The sequence below is a fragment of the Ruditapes philippinarum genome, unplaced genomic scaffold (genome assembly GCF_026571515.1).
Source record: "Ruditapes philippinarum isolate M1 unplaced genomic scaffold, ASM2657151v2 ctg6653_1_1_1_1, whole genome shotgun sequence".
In the NCBI taxonomy this organism is placed as follows: domain Eukaryota; kingdom Metazoa; phylum Mollusca; class Bivalvia; order Venerida; family Veneridae; genus Ruditapes; species Ruditapes philippinarum.
The window spans coordinates 66,909-87,005 of NW_026860564.1; the positions used below are offsets into that span (position 1 = coordinate 66,909).

Consider the following 20,097-nt stretch of genomic DNA (forward strand, 5'->3'; position numbering starts at 1 on the left):
AAAATTATCTTTCCTGCAAATCGCATTCTTTTTAAACATGAACATGACTAAGACTGGTAAGGCGTATAAAACCGCAAATAGTAGTAGTAATAATAATATTAATTGTTATCATTATTATTTAAAAATGTTAAAATTAATTTTTCGAAAAGATACATATTAGTTTGATGAAGAATAGACAGGGATGCGGTGTAGATGTTACTTCACTAGAACAGTATAGTCTATATAATTTAACCTCTACGGAATTTCTGCAACTACATAGTTTGGAAGATTCCTGTCGTTTGGAATATTCCTACAACCACATGGTTTCGAAAATTTCTGCAAACACATGGCTTTTAATGATTCCTGCAAAACATTGCCTGTAATCACATTTTATGGAAGAGTCCAAAATATACATATTCCTATAGCCACATGGTATTGACAATTGTTACATATGGCATTGAATATTCATATAGCCACATGGTATGGAGGATTCTTATAATATGGACCACACGGTATAGTTTACATGGTATGGAAGTGCATCGGTGACACAATTATCAAAAACGTCCTTTGTAAAGTTCAGATTTTAACAACAGGATTAAAACCATAAGGGCATTACATCCTTATTCAAAGTTAGTTAGGTTTTCTCTTTATGAATAGATACAAAAAAGTATATATGTAATGGATGGACAGTCTTAATAATATGTCTTAAATTTGAATTTTATGTATAAAGTGAATAACATGAGTCGATAATAAAACCGCATCTTTTGATACTCTTTTAGCATCATTAGACATAGTGAATACAATTTCCAATTTTGTTAAGGTTACTATCGATCGATTTTATGTAAATTGCGTCTGAATGTATTTTATTTACATGCTTTTTACTTCTTTTGTATAGCATATCTTCTTAAAACGTTGTTTACACGTTGGTATGTTATACAGAAAAGCAGAATGAAAACTGTACTCCTTTTTGGATTTATTATTTTTAATGGAGTTTTATTTATACCAGGTATGGATTTTAAAATGAATATACTTTTCTATTCTTGAGATGATTCAAACATGTGTTTTATAATGTTTTAATGATAGATTTAAAACATATTAGAGGATTATCACCATAGTAAAATAGTACTGAATTTTAAGTAAATTGTCATAAAGGTAACAAAATGTGAACAAATTCCATACAAAAAACTAACTGTGACAGGGCCAATTTCAATAAAGCAAACGAAGCAATTGATGATTCAGGTCCAATGAGTACTTTTTCGGATATTGTAGATAAATGAAAACAATAGCATTGTGGGGCATAATGGGCCTTTAAGTAAAAGTTAATATGAGGGAAATAACTACAAAATATTTTTATGGAAGAAAACTTGTACAGCAAAACTATTCATATGACATTCTTGTAGTCATTTATAACCGGAGTTTATTTTTAAAAAATTATAATACATAGACTACTTATATGTACTGAGTCTAAATATATTATCATAATTTCATAATGAAGGATTTGTTTCATAAACCGTATATTTTTTTTTAACTTGTGGCGTGTATTTTGTATTCCATTCAAAGCAAAAACACGACAACGTCTTGCCTGCCTTTACGACAAATCTAGCTCGATTCATTTTGCGTGAGCTTGTATTTCTGACACGTTGCATTTTCCGCCCTAATAAACGCTGTTCTTGTCTAAGTTCAGCAAATAGTTCTCCAGCGCAAACATTTGACAGTGCGTCGAATTATCACCACAACTGAAACATTTAAACATGAATGATGACCACGTGGCTTCCAACCCCATCAGAGGCAAGTCGTTGCTTCCTTGAGCAAGAAACTTTATATTCATTGCTTTTTACTGGTTGGTTGCTTTTTACTGAATGGATTCGAGATTGTTTCAAGAAGCTAATAGCTTCTAACGCAATCAAACTAAAATCATTTTTTTTTTTGGTATAAACTAAAAATTTAACATATTCTCTTTGAACATGTGCATCTTAATATTTTAATTTGTACATTTATAAAAAATGTTCGTTTATTCACATTAATATCTTACGATGATTTTTTTTCATTTCTTTACAATAACCTTCCATGTCTTTTTATTAGTGCAATACCAGTTTGAAATAGGACTTAATTTCTAAACACGCAAAAATCAGTATGTTAACTTCTCGCTGTAGTATAAAGATAAGCAAAGTTAATGAAGCAGAAAATATTTCACATTTGTTTGCGTTTTTTTTTACTAAATTGCAAAATAAAAACAAAATACACGTAGCTATCGAATATAAGATTGAATAAACACATGTAAATTATTTTGCTATTTTTATTTGCTTTGCCTAATTAAGGTTGTTTTTACATTTTAAGTTTTTAAAATCATGTTTCTTAAACTACTCTAAATTCGTGATATTTTATGTATAAGAGTTCATTTTGTAAAAAATCTATATTGTTTTGTCATCTTTTTTGAAAATATACTTCTGTTTTATACAGTAATTACGTCGCAATTTTGTATTTCTCAGACATCGACAGAAACTTGAACGATATTGCTACTTTAAAACTCTTAAGTTAAATGGTTTGAAAATATTATTATATAAATAAAATTTATTTGCCGATGTGTGTTTTTTTTCCTTCAAACAGAGAAACAATTTTGAATAGCTACGTCTATAACCGTAGGAATTGTCAAATGCTCGGGAGAGAAACCAGTGTTGACATATTCTATTCATTATGTTTCCGTTATATTTCAGTAACCAGTTGCCCTTCTGGAAAATTTGGAAGAGAATGCATGTTTACATGTCACTGCAAGGATGGCGCTGATTGTGACGACACTTCCGGATTCTGCGTGTCGGGATGCGCAAGCGGTTGGAGCGGAAACTCTTGTCAACAAAGTAAGGCCAATAGAACATGTCAAACATAAATTTAATATCCATATATTCTTGCATCTCAGACAGGATTATCTACCGTTTACATGGGTGCTAGAAAACTCTGTCTTACACCCCCATGTAAGACAAGTCGCGTGCTTTAAATGACGTCATTGACGCGCGCCTTTTATGAATGAATCGCTTTCTTAAGATGACGTCATTTTTCCGTTATGAATAACGATGTATGTTCATACTCTACTATAAGAAAAAAGTGCGTAATGAGAATATCAGTTTTCATAATTTCTGTTCCGAAAATAATTGACATGTAATGGCAGAGCCTCGTTACCGCTGTAAACAGGTACACTCGAGCTAGATATTCCGGTCTGTACCGGCAGCCGGTGTAAGATTCTAATAATCTTGCACATTCTGATAATTCAAGCGTTGGTGTTTTACTTTGGATAGAATAACAATGTATGTACATGTATATGAAAAGAGGCGTAGCACGATACGCACGTGCGTATAAACAATTCAACGAGAAATTCGAATCCGGCTAACAGTGTTTATTTCGCAATTCGAACTTAAAATTTAATGTCGATAAACTTTAATGCACAAACATCTATATAACAATGTGGACATTTTTTAATTTTTGCTGTTGTCATTAATTAGCTTTTATGTAAACCTGATGATGATCTATGTAATATTGTATGCTATGAGTATATTTACAATATTAAAGTATTAAGATACTATGCTTTGTAGAAAACGTGATATTTTAATGTCAGAATATCTATTATCTGCGTTTTCAAACGTTTGATAACCCTTTCTTTGTACAGTAGTTAGATAATGATACTGTACTGTATGTGATTTTTCGACTGCTCGTATTTCTTATTTTGCTATATAATCATGCACTTTAAACTTAAACATAAGGTACACGAGCGAGTACATGTTGCATTTCCCACATGATCATTAAAATACAATTTATCATATCAGGAAACGCCGCCTACGGACGCTTAACAAGCCAAAAAGATGGTTCATTATCCCAGAATTCATCATTTGCTGTAGATGACGTCATAAGCACGTGTTCGTCCACGCAAGCAGCAGTTCCGGGATGGTGGCTGGTTACTCTCAAAGATGTGACAAATATACGAACAATTGTAATCAAGGGTTGTAAGTGAATGATTTCAGATTTGCTTGAAAAAAAGAAGAAAACAAACAAAATACAAAAAACAAAAATCCCACACAAACAAACAAATAAGCCCAACAGCACCTGGCATAAGTATTTTGGTATACATTCAATGTGGCTTACATATATAAAATAAAGATACTTTTTTCTTTTAGTTATATCCTCTTATGTTATCTTTTATTATTGATTAAAACATTATGCAAAGTTGGTTTGTATCATGTTGTTGACAATAATAGTTCTCTCATGATAGAAGTGCCTGTTATAAAGGTTGGCGAACCCACATTACAATTGGACGGACAAAGAATACGGTGGCAAGACGGCAAGTAATCATTATTCCAAAAGTTATTTCGTCAGTATTACTTTTCATACGGTATATGTTTTTAGAGATAAAATGCACAAAACCCTACGCAGAAAGCACTTTTCCCGGTTTTTACCGACTTTGTCTGATATCTCTCGAAATTCCAATCGATAAAGGGAAATAAGCTTTGCACTTTATTCAAAAAAATTATCAACTGGGAAGAGATTTGAGAAAATGAGAAAAACTTCAACCAAGTAGACAACAGCTGTTAAAATGCTGCCCATGTAGGGGCTTATGCACTCTCTTTGAAGACAACCCATTCAATGTTATGAACGATATTTTCGGGGGAAATCTGTATTATTTTTAGTATTTTCCCGCCTTGCACTTTTGTCAAAAAATCACGTGGGTTCTCCACCCTGTTATTGGCCCGTCTTATGTTACCGGATATAAAGAAGGTAGTAACTTATACATGTACTTAATTTGCAAATGCAACTACAAATTCTCGTTGATCCTCGCATTATAGTTTTCAAGAACATTAGTCATTTGATAATATAACAACGTTTTTGCAACGGCTTTTATGTACCAAATTATCCTTTGCAGCAGAAACAACAGACATCAAAGGTTGGAGGGTGTATGCAGGCATGGACGAAAACCGGATGTCAATGTCACTGTGTGCAACAGTTCGTGTGTCAGGTGATGGTGCAACGATAACATGTGACACCGTGATTGTAGGTAAACACGTGATGGTTGTCAACCGAAACGGGCCAGTTGTACTCTGCGACTTCCATGTGAAAGGTACTATTATGAAAAAATATCTATTTTTATAGCCATTAAATTATCCTTGCTTGATGTTTTAAACTTTTGACAAAATGGCTTAGATTTATTTATATATCCAGTAAAAAAACAAAAAAAAACAAAGAAATTACTTAACAAATGATCATACTAAGTATATCTTCAGTTATGCTTAAGCTATGCTGTATACATGTAGAATACAACAGTTCAAAACTTAGTAAATATTTTTATTGAAATGATAATTAGTAAAAACATAAAGTTGAATATTTTGCTACTTGCTAATCTGCTGTCTATAATGATATATTGCAAACTATAAAATCAAAATTATTACATAATTACGCAACTCTGATATAAAATTGGCATTTGTATTTCATCTAATGCATTGCACTGCATTGATACTGGAAAAGTGATATCTTTTAAAAGTTTGTTCGCCACAATGGTTTGGTGTTGGATGTGAACACGTGTGTAACTGTGCTGACCAAGAAGAAGTGTGTGACGTCATTTCCGGTACTTGTAAGACAGGGTGTTCCGATGGCTGGACTCGTGTTGATTGTTTAACGCGTAAGCCTTAATATCTTTTTCAATATCACTTTATGATAATAATATTCAATATGATAAATACTGAACTGACTTTTCAAACCATATATATCGTGAGAAACAACAATTATTAATATAAAGGATTGTTTTGTGGGATATTATGATTATTATCTTCTCTAAACCGCACAAAACGTGCTTCTTTATTTTTCTCAGCTTGCACTGGAAAACGGTACGGCGAGGAATGCAAATACGGATGTGGATTTTGTGCAGACGATAAATCATGTAATCATGTGACTGGTACTTGTCAAAATGGCTGCAAACCAGGATGGACAGGCATGTTTTGCACACAGCGTGAGTAAAAGTATTTACATGGAGATACATTACATGGAGAGGAGGAAAGTGCGTGACTTAAACGGTCAACATAATATTTCCCCGATAATTCACGTTCTTTCGTGAGAATTTCCGAGACTTGTTTACAGTCCATCATCTTGAAAAGAATTTGCGAAGATAATATTAAAACGTGATAACTCGGGAAAGGATTACTGTAATTAACCTTAACAAATTCAGATCATCTTATCATTCTTAGGATCCATCAAATTCTACTTAAAAGACCTTGTCCTGTGTAAAATTAATCTAGACTTTATGTTAGCAATAAAATCGAATGAATAAACTATGTTATAAATATTATTAACAACATATTTCTAAGTGAAACAAAGTACATATTTTCAGAAATAAAGAAAAGATTCATCATTAAAACTGTTCCATATGCCTTTTCATGATGGTTTTCATTTAGAATGCCCAGTTGACACCCATGGTCCAAATTGCAACAGAATGTGTGGTCATTGTTATGGCATTGATGCATGTGACGTCATCAACGGAAGTTGTCTACACGGATGTGAGCGCGGGATACACAGGAAGAATGTGCAACGAAGGTATTCGAACAGTTTTAAGATATAATATTTTTAATACATGGATTAACTTAATAAATATGGAAAAGTAGCAATACTATCGCGTGTGCTTGTGACCGTATACTATCTATCACATACGCCAAAGAACTTTTTTATGCCACCGTATAAATTTGAGTTAAAATGGAAGCGCATACTCAATAAGCTCAGTTTGTTTATATTGATGATGCAAAATTAGTTAGACATTTCCAGCCGGCTGATCATGAAACATTGATTTATAACAGGAAAATGTTTTCTATCTAGTGTATAGAACCGTTTAATTTATATTTCAGAGTGTCCTGTAGGCTGGTATGGTACAAACTGCAGTCAAGAATGTGGACATTGTGCTAACAATTCAAGGTGCGATCCTAAAATTGGAATATGTTCCGACGGTTGCCAGACAGGCTGGGAAGGTGTATTTTGTGCACAAGGTACGAACGATTTTTTTCCTTAAAAAAAAAACAACAACAAACACAATAATATGTTCTATGGCTTTATATTTCATGTTTCCATTCAATGAACTATAAAATATATTTACTATATATTACATTTGTATCATGTTCAATGAATATTTATTATAAATACTACTATGTAAAGATGAAATGAACCGTCTAGGAAATATCGCTTGCATCCTGTCCGAAAGGATTTACTGGATTTAACTCTGCTTGTTCCAGGTTGTCCGAAGGGATTTTACGGAAATAAATGTCTACTTGAATGTACCAATTGTTTTGAGGACGAATGTAACACTGTCACAGGAAAGTGCACACTTGGGTGTACAGCGGGCTTTAGTGGTTATCAATGTGCCCAGGGTATGTAATTATTATCTTTTGCTTATCAAACAAAAAAATCTACTCTCAATTATCCGTATTTAATAGTAATGAAAAGAAAAACTATTCCAAGTAAAGCAATTTGTATATATACATCTGATGTCAGTCTCCACAGTCTATTAACCCAATAACTTATTTAACTTAGTTTGTCCTGATGGTTTATTTGGCATAAACTGTACCGATAAATGCGGCAAATGCAGTAGCGAGGGTCAAGGTCGTGTTTGTGACGCAATATCCGGAAAGTGTAATTTTGGCTGTTTACCAGGATATAAGGAAAATGAATGCAAGGAGTGTGAGTATGACAGTGTTTCTCAAAGTAACATCTCTTTGGGAACAACCCTCATTTGGCTTTAGTAAAAAAATCTAATGATATTTCAATTATTATTTTCTTCTACTCTTTTGCATGCAAATTAATAAGACGCGTTTCTTTAATACCATTGATTTATCTGTGAAAATGACATTACGTGTCTGCCTAACGTTTACCTGTATTAAAAAACTATTCGTAAAAATGAGTCAATCAATTTTTATCAAGAAATCCGTGTTTTCAAAAAGTCATGTGTTCCCTTTTTTCATCCGGTACCAATATATAGCATTTTCTGTCATACCACTCGGACTTGATAGTTATCTTTTTATTTCAACATTTTATTTTGCATCTTAGTATGTGATTACATGTATTACGGAAGCGGATGTAAAAAATGTGGTGTCTGCAAACCAGGAACTACATGTGACACATTCAACGGCTCATGCCCAGAAGGATGTGCAGATGGTTGGTTTGGTGACTATTGCGAACTGAGTAAGTGGTTGCAATATGTCGCACTTACTTATCTTGAGAAACGCTAGAAAATTGTTACATTTATTGACATTACAATAAAAAACATTTTCAGACTTCAGTCAGAGTTCAATGGCGCAATTATGGTGCGTCATATATGTTCAAATGTACGTACATCTGACAAAGACAAACTTTGCGAGAAATGAAACAATGGCGTTTACTTATGAATGCTTTTATTTAAGCCATGGTTTGTGCAATACAGCAAACATTGGCTTAGTAAAATATGACGATGAGCTTATTATGAGGAAAATACATAGTCTGTCTAATGATTATCTGTAAAAGTACAAATATGTATGTTGTATATTTCACTATATTTGATTTACTATATAAGTAAGTATAAAAATAACGTCACTTAGCTCTGTTATATTTCAGGCGAACCATTTAGTGATGAAGATGGTCCTCAACTTGCTTTATTCCTCGGCTTTATGATATCCGTTGTTATAATTATCATGAGTCTTGTAACTATATGTCTTGTGTTGATATGGCGTCGCGAGCACCTGGTGGAAATGGAGAGCGAACTTCCGGTTAAAGAAAAAGAAACACCATTGATCGACAGAAACGGTTATTTGTCCGACGGGGAGGAAACTTTCATCATTTAAACATTTTGCAGTGTCACTCTTTATTTAATAGGTGATCATATAGCACTTCCGGTCTAGTGAGAAAATACACGAAAATAAATAAACTCCAAAACTCCAAGGAAGGCACATTTAAAACACCATTAGATTCTTGGATAACCTATTGTTAATATATGAGAAACTAGTGTACCATTTTGTTACATCTAGATATGATAACCAGCTTAAAATCGTTCATGTTACAATGAAAATTAAACATTTTTAACTACACAATGCATGATAATGGACATATATCGGACAAAAAAGCTTTCTTAGAAATAGTCCTGGTAATAAATATTACTTTGCACTGTATATATTCCATCCTGGAGATATTATCACGACAGAGACTATCATTTAATCACGACAGAGACTATCGATGGGTTACAAGCTCAATGGAGCTGTTTGGATTTTGAAAGTTTCCGAAATTCAGAAATTTGAAACATGAAACATCAGCTGTTTTAGTAAGACATGATTACTAAAATATATATGAAGCTGATCAAATTAACAAATTGATAGAATTTGAGGATCATTAAATTGTTATTAAATTTTATTATCACCAATAGCTAACTTTGCTGATACATGTATAATAGCAGTTAATCATCACAATTTATCCTTAGAAGTTAACATACGTAAATTCTAAGACAGACCTAATATGAATAATAAATCAGGAATCATACAAGGGAAACATAGTCAATTCTGACTTAACAGGGTCTACATCAAAAAGAAGCATTTTGATTAGTTTAGGAGCCATGCCTATATAAAATGTTATTTTTTAAGAATATACGTATGTATCAGGTTTACACCTTTATTGTCTTTGGAAATAATTGCCTCTCTCTCTAATTTTTTCTAATATTATTTTCTAATTTTAAAACTTTCACAAAGCATTTTACAAGAACAAAGAAATTTTACTTCGATCTTAAATTTGAAAAGTTGAGTATAATTTTGATACTTGAATTTAATTATAAAAAATAATAAATACATGTACATTTGTATATACATATTTTCGTTAGTGTCCTGCGGCATTGACATTCATAAACTATATTTGTAGTAAAAAAGCGAGGTTAACCACTCAAGAAATTATGTGTGTGGTTCACAAAACACTATGACTACAAGTGTACTAATATTTTCAGCCCAATTCACTTGATTTTATAGTAAAAAATATAGTATCTTAAAGACATACTGTTTCAGTTATAACGTTTAAATAATGATTTTATGAATGTAAGGCCGATTGTGAAATTAATTGTTATAACAGAAGCAAATTGTTAACAAAGTAATACATTTGTATTTTGACTTCCATACAAAAAAAGCTTATTAGTCCCATACCGATTTATCCGGAGGTGACTTTAGGTTTACCCTCCTTTCGTCCGTCTGTCTATCTGTCTGTCTGTCTGTCCGTCCGTCTGACCGTCCGTCAGTCAATCAACCAGTCAGTCCATCCGTCCACAAACTGTATCCCGAGATAACGCAAAAAGTACTGAAAATATTTCTATGAATCTTGAAATATGCTTAGATGGCAGTCTGGCGATTATGCACAAATTTAAATTTGCAAAATGTATCTGTTTTTTATGAGATAAAGTTAAAATATCATTAAAAGCAATATTTTTCATTTGTAAAATTGCAGTCAGTAAACGATTTCCCATTGTCTTTGTTTGATAATCGCAGTTTCTCTCAGACTACGCATATGAGCTAGTATAAAGATATACGTTTCTTAGATATTTTTTTATACTTTTTCTTTTATTTGGTATAAAGGTACATTTCGTTAAAAAATGTCTAAGTTTGATGAATGAGTACAAAAAACGTTAACTCAGATTTATTAAAAAAAAATTATAGTTTGCCCGCCATATTTGTTAGATAAGAACTGCGACTTTCATTGACTGGCAAGGAACACACCCAAATTCAAGATGGTGTAACCAAGCGAAAATGAAACACTGCTTATGGTCTTTTGATTTAATAGAAATTTGTGGGTTATTCAATAGTAAAAATAATGTAACAGTTACAAAGGACGAAGTAAAGCAGCTTTACAAAGGAGAATATTTATATACATATACATTTGAATACAAAAATCCTACAGTCTCATGTCAATAATTCTGTCCTCGGCCAGATATGAAACCACCAAATTGATAATACAATATCAGCAATAAACTAAGAAACTTTTACGGTGCCTTTCAATTATATTGTTACACCGTTTTTATGCATAAGTGATTTAAATTACATAAAAGTCAGTAAAAGTATATTAGAGTAGCCATTTTATTTCGTATATGTACTCAGCTTTACAAACATTATTTTATGATATACATAAATGATGAAAAAGTAATTGACTCTTATCAAGCTTTATTAAAATCATTGAATATTATTATTCGCAATCTTTAGAATGATCCGCTGCATATTTTCTGTTATGAAGACCATTGCATTTGCTGGCGTCTTCAATACATGTAATCAAATCAAGTGCTGTATTTATACCGGAAGTGTAAGCACTGTGAACATATCCGTGATTTGTTTTATTTAAGTGTTCTCCTGCGTAATATAGATTTCCAGTTTGTAGCATAAGATCGTCCATGTCCTCCAGTGTAAAAGCCGGGGTCCAGTAGCTGAAACTTCCCATTGTAAGTGGATCTGAAAGCCATCGAAAGGTTGTGAAGTTTCTAGGTTCGGGTACTGTCTCGTTCGGATACATGTTACGTAAAACTTTAACTGCTTCAGAAACTAATTCGTCGTCTGACATACGATTTGCAGCTTTTGCTTCTGACCCAACCATTGAGACTTGCAGAATATTGCTGTCAGGAAACAATGTGTTCATATTTAACCAAGCAGTAAAAAACCCTCTCCTATCTTGGACATACAAAATGGCTTGGGTGTCATCCCAGAATGTTGTGCCAAATTCCAAATACAAAATAATATACTGCGCAAACCCAAACTTATGGATTGCATTCGTTTTCCATTTTGGTAATGGAGGATTAAACAGAACTTTTTCTGATTGAAGAACACCAAGACTAAATGTTAAGATGACAAAATCTGCCTCATAGATTGAACCATCTTCCGTATGTACAAGAACTTCCGAATTGTCGCCGTTCCAATTCTCAATTTCTGTCACGATTTTATTCAACATCAAGATGTTGTCACTGTCAGTAATGAAGCTGTCTTTAAGCTTCTCAACTATATATGAGTAGCCCCTTGGGTCGTTCACAAGATGCCACTCATCATTTTGATGCTCACGAAACACTTCAAAAGGATACAAAAATTTTCCAGACACTGCCGCAGATTCTATACCATTTTCAAAATCATTTTCAAAAAACTCAACCGTTTCTGCAATATTATTTATCGCATCCCAACCATAAATTCGTAACCCTGCTTGTGAAGTAAAATCACCGGTATTTTCACATCTTAACCTTCTTGTTGCGTTATCGAGTTTTTCTATTACTTCTTCATATAACTCGTATTCCGCATCACCATCATCTGTAAGATCGTTCCCATTTTTGTCTCGAAATGTCCAAGTGTCTTCTTCCTCAACAAAATCAAGACCATACTCATTGGCTATTGTTACAATGGGGTTGAGTCCCAATCCATAGATCCATTGTGCACCTACTTCCAGCGTATATCCAGATAATTCGAATGCTTTCATCCTACCACCAACTCTATTTGAACCTTCAAGCATTTGAATATTTTTGTATCCATGATCGTACAATGTTTTAGCTGCTGTAATTCCTGATATGCCTGCTCCAAGTACCAGTATCTTTGTATCTATATATATATATTAAAATACAATAACATTCATGTAATGTTGCAACATTATATATCATATTTCAGATATAAATGTAAATACTTATCTAAACACTATAAGGAACATATTTTCCTATGAGCGAATGTTTAAAAAACTTCTATTCAGACTTCCTACCCAATCCGTAAATATCTATTTTATGTGATTTATTTTGTAAATGAAAGAAAAAAAAAAGAAATAAAATGTTGTTAAGTAAATTCCAGTCTGCGCCGATTTTTTTTGTAGCACGCCTGGAAGTGTAAATCGCTCTATTGCTATATCCGAGTTAGTGCATGCCACCGAATGTGTCAACAAAAAATATAGTACTGTCATATTTAATTCTCTTTGTAAGCTCAATATTGAATTTAGATTGTCAAAGATTGCTATACCATCTAGATTCTAAACGTTGAGAAGTTCATGTTTAACTGTTTGTTTTCACTGATTAAAAAACGAATTTAATAGACGTTAGCTCTGTAATATAATTAAATCTATATAAGAATAAAAAAGTAGTTATGAAATATATATAATCTGAGACACCGCTCTGTCAAGTCGTTATATATAACCTTTATTACCTTTCCCTTTGTTAACGGCGATTCCTCTCTGGTTTCTGAAATCATGCCATGGGTTCCATCTTGTTTGTGGTTCATATTTAGATTCTAGAAGGAAGAAAACTACTATAATGTATAACCATTGTCAGAAAATATTTAAAAGTGCATTGACCACCAAGATAAAGTTGCTATCCTTCCTAAAATATGACTTTGATTCACTTTAAGATAATGTTAGAGATATTTAATTTACATTCCTTATCGTTGTAAATAATGTTGTCTTAAAAGTGTATAGTGATATATGAGTCGCGCCATGACAAAACCAACATTGTGCGTTAGCGACCAGCATGGATCCAGACCAGCCTGCACGTGCGCGCAATCTGATCAGGATCCTTGTTGATCGCTATCAGTGTCCCTAGTTGTTATAGGGTTGGTAAGCGAACAGCTGGGATCCTGATCAGACTGCGCGTATACGCAGGCTGGTCTGAATCTATGCTGGTCGCAAACGCATTATGTTGCTTTTGTCGTGACGCAGCTCATATATAAATATATTTAATGCCAGTTATTTAAAAATTTATTATTTGAATTTTGAAACAGAAAAACATCAAAATTGTATAACCGTGATGATTTGTCATATCTTATATGATATTTAAGATTTTTATTTCAGCGGACGAAAACCTTTGCAACCAGAAAACAGATACTATCAATACCATTTTCCAAAAGAATCAATATGCCTGCAAATACATCACACAAAGCAAATCGAGAAATCATATTATTTTATTAGTTCTATACCAATAATAAAGATCGGATCCATCGTCCATTGGTATTACACTTGACTACTAATCCGGGGGCACAGGTTTGGTTCTGTGCTCCATTGTTAACAATATCTTAAAATCCGAGGTCCTTATTAGAGATAATAACATTTATGCCGTATTCATGCACTTCCTCCAAAAACGATTATCCTGATAAAGTGGGCAACCGAAATGTGAAGTAAATAAAACGATTAAAATTAAAGCGCTTACCCTTTGAATGATTAATTCCACAAGTAGAGGCAAATAAGGTGCACAACAAAAGCAATATCTCTTTAAAATGTACCTCCATACTTCATTAACTTTTGTTTCAATAGTGTAAAATTTTAAATGTACTGATGCCTCAAGCCATTTAATATTAAAAACCAATGAAGGTACAGAATCCTGTTTCAACCATCAAATTTTCGACTAAGGACATACGTGGAAGCGAGAAATTTCTTTATTAACTCGTGGCGTAAATGTAACGTGAAAAGTTCTTCCCACGGCAATTATCAGGCTAATTTCGACCCAAAATTTACAACAATAAGTACAATCATGATGAAAACTGCTAGTATCAACTTTTTGTGATATGTGCTATGATATTTTTGCTTTAAATCAACTTTTCCTTTTCTCTTAAATTTTTGGTTGTGAGTCAGGATGTCGACTTTGTGTTACAATCACAGCATGAAAAGTGCTCAATTTCTTGGTTTCGTGTATCGCTTTAGTTGAAAACAAGATTCCGTACTTAATTAAGGAGCTTTCGGTGTCATGCATATATAAATTTATAGCTTCCGCAAGTAACACACATATATTGAAAGTATTTTTTTAAGCATATTTTGCACACCGTATTACCGGCGGCAGTGATGGCAGATCACTGCAGTGATGGCAGATAGCTGAAATTTACCGCTAGGTACAGGTAGGTTATAAATTTGGTTGGTATTATCATATTTCACAAATACGGCCCATCTCATTGCTATGAAACTATTGTCCATTGACTGGAGATACTGTTAAGTAATTTTGGGCTCGTTTTTCCTGTTTTGAGACTATTTTGAGCAGGATAAAAGTGACAGCTTCGGAAAAATCCGTGAAAATGTCTGTTTTTTGTTCAAAATATCTCAAGTTTTAACTAAATGGCAGGATTTCGTGTTATTAATATAGACGTTCATCCATTGGGGTCAAGCAAGCCAAATATCTATCATGTGAGTCTTTTCTTGAAAGTTTTACAGACGTTCAATCTGGTCCGGTTGAAGAAAAATGCTGCCGTTCTAGGCAGATACTTTTTTTAAATGCTGCCGTCGATGACAGAAATACCATGAAAGTGGCTATAACATTCTGACAGAAAACCAAGGTCAATCTGTAATCACTTCCTCTATTCTTTGCGCCCTTTTAGTCGTAATTGAGACGTTAAACTATCATTTCTAATATTATCTCAAGATAGAAAAGTAATTAAAGCGGTATGTGCATCGAAAAAGATTTAATATAATAATACCAACCAAATTTATAACCTACCTGTACCTAGCGGTAAATTTCAGCTATCTGCCATCACTGCAGTGATCTGCCATCATTGCCGCCGGTAATACGGTGTGTTTTGTTAAATTTTAAAATAGCTTTCTGACAAAGAAACAGTAGCATGTTTTCAGATTTAGAGCTTTTTCTTATCACCCGTCATTTAATAAAGCACAGTGTTTTCGTTACATCAGGAAAGCTGACACTATATGTGTGTGCTTTGATGAGAATACTCCGCCGACGTGTGACGGTATATCGGTATATCAATGTGACACCAGTCATGTAACTGAAATTATATAGACACCACCATGCATATCAGTAACGCAGGGATGTAAAAATAACGCTCGAAATGTGCATTAGTAATGCCCAATTGTGCCGAAACAAGCAACACAGTAAATAAATGGACTAATTTCTATTACAGTAAATCCCATTGATAGAAACTAAATACCAAATACGGTTGCTGAGACATTTTTATTATACACGTCATTGAAATGTTTCCATGAAAGTATTTGTTTTTCAAGATCATTCGTGAGTTTGACAACCTGTTTAGCTTAGATATAAGACATACGAACCGTATTCATTATTTTCAACCTGTCTGTAATGTACATATCATAGATACATATAACATCGTAAATCATTAAATCAATTTTCAAAGCATGTAAACTGTTGTAATTCACCACAGTGATTTCCTCTTGCTCTATTATCCTGAGGTACGCCACAACATACATGGTGCACATGTACTTACTAGCCACAACATACATGGTGCGCATGTTCTTACTAGCCACAACATACATGATGCACATGTACTTACTAGCCACAACATACATGATGCACATGTACTTACTAGCCACAATATACATGGTGCACATGTACTTACTAGCCACAATATACATGGTGCACATGTACTTACTAGCCACAACATACATGATGCACATGTTCTTACTAGCCACAATATACATGATGCACATGTACTTACTAGCCACAACATACATGATGCACATGTACTTACTAGCCACAACATACATGGTGCGCATGTTCTTACTAGCCACAATATACATGATGCACATGTTCTTACTAGCCACAACATACATGATGCGCATGTTCTTACTAGCCACAACATACATGGTGCGCATGTTCTTACTAGCCACAACATACATGATGCACATGTTCTTACTAGCCACAATATACATGGTGCGCATGTTCTTACCTGCCACAATATACATGGTGCACATGTACTTACTAGCCACAACATACATGATGCACATGTTCTTACTAGCCACAATATACATGATGCACATGTACTTACTAGCCACAATATACATGGTGTACATGTTCTTACTAGCCACAACATACATGATGCACATGTACTTACTAGCCACAATATACATGATGTACATGTTCTTACTAGCCACAATATACATGATGCACATGTTCTTACTAGCCACAACATACATGATGCACATGTTCTTACTAGCCACAATATACATGATGCACATGTACTTACTAGCCACAACATACATGGTGCGCATGTTCTTACTAGCCACAATATACATGGTGCACATGTTCTTACTAGCCACAATATACATGATGCGCATGTACTTACTAGCCACAACATACATGATGCACATGTTCTTACTAGCCACAACATACATGATGCACATGTTCTTACTAGCCACAATATACATGGTGCACATGTACTTACTAGCCACAACATACATGGTGCGCATGTTCTTACTAGCCACAACATACATGGTGCGCATGTTCTTACTAGCCACAATATACATGGTGCACATGTTCTTACTAGCCACAACATACATGGTGCGCATGTTCTTACTAGCCACAATATACATGATGCACATGTTCTTACTAGCCACAACATACATGATGCACATGTACTTACTAGCCACAACATACATGGTGCGCATGTTCTTACTAGCCACAATATACATGATGCACATGTTCTTACTAGCCACAACATACATGGTGCGCATGTTCTTACTAGCCACAATATACATGGTGCGCATGTTCTTACTAGCCACAATATACATGGTGCGCATGTACTTACTAGCCACAATATACATGATGCGCATGTACTTACTAGCCACAACATATACTGTTTGCTGGTATTCTCGCGTTAAATCTATTCTCGCGTTATTTTTATTTTTCACGAGGTTGAATCACAGCGCCACCTATAGTAAATATTTGTGACCTACTTTTATTCAGCAGTGTTTTGAGTAACATTTTACAGTAATGAACCGACTAAAGGTAAGTAAATCACAAATTTTACCTTGTAAATGCAAAACTTTAACTAAATCATTCACAAAAATATCTATTCTTTGGTAACTTTCCTCCATTTTAAGATTGACATCTTCCGTCTGCTGACAGGACTCCATTTGTTTTGTTGTTGTTGCCTAAAACTTCAAAACCTATACCATACCATAGTTTTTTGTTGTTTTTTTTTTCAGGGGTCCCAAAGCAGGCTTAAGCAGCCATATGACAAGGAAAGCCTTAAGAGAGCCTATGCAGGTTGTGTTTCAAATGGCATGTCTGTTTATCGGGCATCTAGAGTGTACCATGTCCCGGAGTCTACTTTGAGAGACAGGACTAGACACAATGTCACCCTTGAGGCACGTCCTGGACCAGAGACTCTATTGTCTTCTCTTGAGGAGGACAAGTTAGCACAGCATATAAAGTATATGGCCAGTATCGGATATGGCTACACCATGACCAACGTAAGATTTATGGCTGCTGACTATGCCAGGTCAATGGGGAAGAAAGTTGTTGCAAAGGATGGTTTAAGTACTGTGTGGTACTATAGTTTCATGAAAAGAAACCCAGACTTGAAAGCTGTCAAGCCTCAAAAGCTTGATTTGGCCAGAGCTAAAGGTGCCTCTGAAGAAAAAATAAACAACTATTTCAAAAAACTGAAGAATATTCTAGATGACAATGACTTAATCAATTCACCTGAAAGAATCTATAATATAGATGAAACAGGAGTAAGCACCCAGCACTCACCACCTAAAATAGTTTGTGGGAAAAATGATAAACCTCAGGCAATTACCTCACCAAGATCTTCCAATGTAACAATAATAGGAGGAGCAAATGCCCTTGGAAATCATGTGCCTCCTTTTTATATATTCCCTGGGAAAAGGTTTAATTCTCAGTTCATGGAAGGTGCTCAACCTGGTGCAGATGGTACAATGTCGGATAGTGGTTGGGTGAATGGTGAAATTTTTGAAGATTATGTCACGAGACATCTTGCGAAGCACTGCAACCTTGATTCTGTCTCTTCAGATAGACCAGCCACATTGATCCTGTATGATGGGCACAAAAGTCATTTATCGTTGACTTTGAATGAGTGGGCTAGACAGAGGAATGTGGTCCTCTTTGTACTTCCCCCACATACCAGTCATCTCACGCAACCACTGGATGTTGGTGTTTATGGCCCATTCAAAGCCTTCTACTATACTGAGTGTCAACAGTATTTGCAGCATAACCCGGGTGTATACATCACCAAATATGAAATTGCTTCACTAACTTCTAAGCCGTACTTGAAAGCTTTCTCTCCATCAAACATCACATCAGCTTTCAAAAAATCAGGAATATATCCATTTGATGGGTCTCAAATTTCCAAGAGTGACACTGCACCTTCATCAATTTATTCCAGTGAAAATCATGATCAGTGCCAGGGACTGGATACACAAGTTGAATCAACCGAAAAGGCACCACAGCAACCAGAAGAGCCCTCTGACTCGCAAGAAACCATTTTGTATGATGAATCTGTCACTTTCTTTGCAAAGAGACAAATTAACACTGTCAAACAAAGACCTAAGAAAAAATTCATTCCACCATACATAATGGGAAATCTGTTATAAATGAAAGAAATACACATGTTCTGCAAAATCAAAGGAAGTCTAAGGGTGCCAAATCTGAGAAAACTGTTCAAAATAGACAAAAAAATCCCATACAAACACCGTCTAAGAAGCAGAGGAAGAGTAAGGAGCATGAAGAACCAGTTCCTAGCACATCTGGAACATCTAAGACAGGGTACCTATATCTTTGGACTCTCCATCACATATGTCAGACAGTGATACTGATATTGAGATAGAGGAGAGAGACAAATGTTGTGTCTGCAAGCTCTACACACCCACTCAACTCAAGCATTGTGTTAGTATTGTCTTCACAAAGTGGGCTCAGTGTAATTTTTGCTCTCATTGGGTACATCTTAGATTTTGTACACCAATTACAGTAGTAAGAAGGGCTACTGTGTTCAGATGCCCACATTGTGTAACTGAAGAATAACTCTTGTGACAGGAAATATTACAAATCAACTTACCTTGTGCTCAGACAAATTTGATTATAGACATGTTTTTGCATTAATTATAAAGTCACACTTGTTGAAACTTTTAGTACAGTTATTGTTCAGTTAATTGCATTAGGTAGTTTACACATCTTTGACTTGCTGAAAGCCTACTGTATGGTATAGATTTTACCGCGAGAATATAAATAACTTCTATTCAAAGGTCAGGGTACCTGTTTATAAAATGGCGGAAAATAAAATTGAAATGTTTTATATCGATTTTTTTCATGTAAATAAATCAATTATTGGTTAACTTGGATGAAGAAAAGGAAAGAACAACAAGGTAAATATTTTGTTTGTCATTATATGACTTTATTTC

At 34.2% G+C, this 20,097-nt stretch overlaps 4 protein-coding genes across 4 annotated transcripts; 3 read left to right on the plus strand and 1 right to left on the minus strand.

Annotated features, from left to right (window-relative positions):
* Positions 1–833: 833 nt before the first annotated feature.
* LOC132760624 (protein draper-like) lies at positions 834–5,649 on the plus strand. Its single transcript, XM_060752634.1, has 5 exons — positions 834–985; positions 2,694–2,834; positions 3,795–3,971; positions 4,886–5,080; positions 5,501–5,649. The coding sequence occupies exons 1-5, from the start codon at positions 928–930 to the stop codon at positions 5,647–5,649; spliced, it is 720 nt and encodes a 239-aa protein (XP_060608617.1). The 5' UTR covers positions 834–927.
* On the plus strand, positions 5,487–9,720 carry LOC132760628 (multiple epidermal growth factor-like domains protein 10). Its single transcript, XM_060752646.1, has 8 exons — positions 5,487–5,638; positions 5,828–5,965; positions 6,408–6,546; positions 6,852–6,989; positions 7,233–7,367; positions 7,531–7,677; positions 8,044–8,178; positions 8,587–9,720. Exons 2-8 carry the CDS (start codon positions 5,924–5,926, stop codon positions 8,811–8,813), a joined length of 963 nt encoding a protein of 320 aa, XP_060608629.1. The 5' UTR covers positions 5,487–5,638; positions 5,828–5,923; the 3' UTR covers positions 8,814–9,720.
* Positions 9,721–11,178: 1,458 nt separating this feature from the next.
* LOC132760625 (uncharacterized) lies at positions 11,179–12,565 on the minus strand. The gene has a single exon (XM_060752636.1). It carries the CDS (start codon positions 12,475–12,477, stop codon positions 11,179–11,181), a length of 1,299 nt encoding a protein of 432 aa, XP_060608619.1. The 5' UTR covers positions 12,478–12,565.
* Positions 12,566–17,668: 5,103 nt separating this feature from the next.
* On the plus strand, positions 17,669–19,293 carry LOC132760626 (uncharacterized). Its single transcript, XM_060752637.1, has 2 exons — positions 17,669–17,683; positions 17,884–19,293. Exons 1-2 carry the CDS (start codon positions 17,669–17,671, stop codon positions 19,291–19,293), a joined length of 1,425 nt encoding a protein of 474 aa, XP_060608620.1.
* The last annotated feature ends 804 nt before the right edge of the window (positions 19,294–20,097 follow it).

Bases quoted from the DNA above. Each gene is read 5' to 3' on its own strand.
- LOC132760624 (XM_060752634.1), top strand. From the start codon at position 928: ATGAAAACTGTACTCCTTTTTGGATTTATTATTTTTAATGGAGTTTTA. The intron at 986-2,693 runs GTATGGATTTTA...GTTATATTTCAG, and splicing joins TGGAGTTTTATTTATACCAG to TAACCAGTTGCCCTTCTGGA. The intron at 5,081-5,500 runs GTACTATTATGA...ATCTTTTAAAAG, and splicing joins CTGCGACTTCCATGTGAAAG to TTTGTTCGCCACAATGGTTT.
- LOC132760628 (XM_060752646.1), top strand. From the start codon at position 5,924: ATGGCTGCAAACCAGGATGGACAGGCATGTTTTGCACACAGC. The intron at 5,966-6,407 runs GTGAGTAAAAGT...GTTTTCATTTAG, and splicing joins AGGCATGTTTTGCACACAGC to AATGCCCAGTTGACACCCAT. The intron at 6,990-7,232 runs GTACGAACGATT...TGCTTGTTCCAG, and splicing joins AGGTGTATTTTGTGCACAAG to GTTGTCCGAAGGGATTTTAC.
- LOC132760625 (XM_060752636.1), bottom strand. From the start codon at position 12,477: ATGCTTGAAGGTTCAAATAGAGTTGGTGGTAGGATGAAAGCATTCGAA.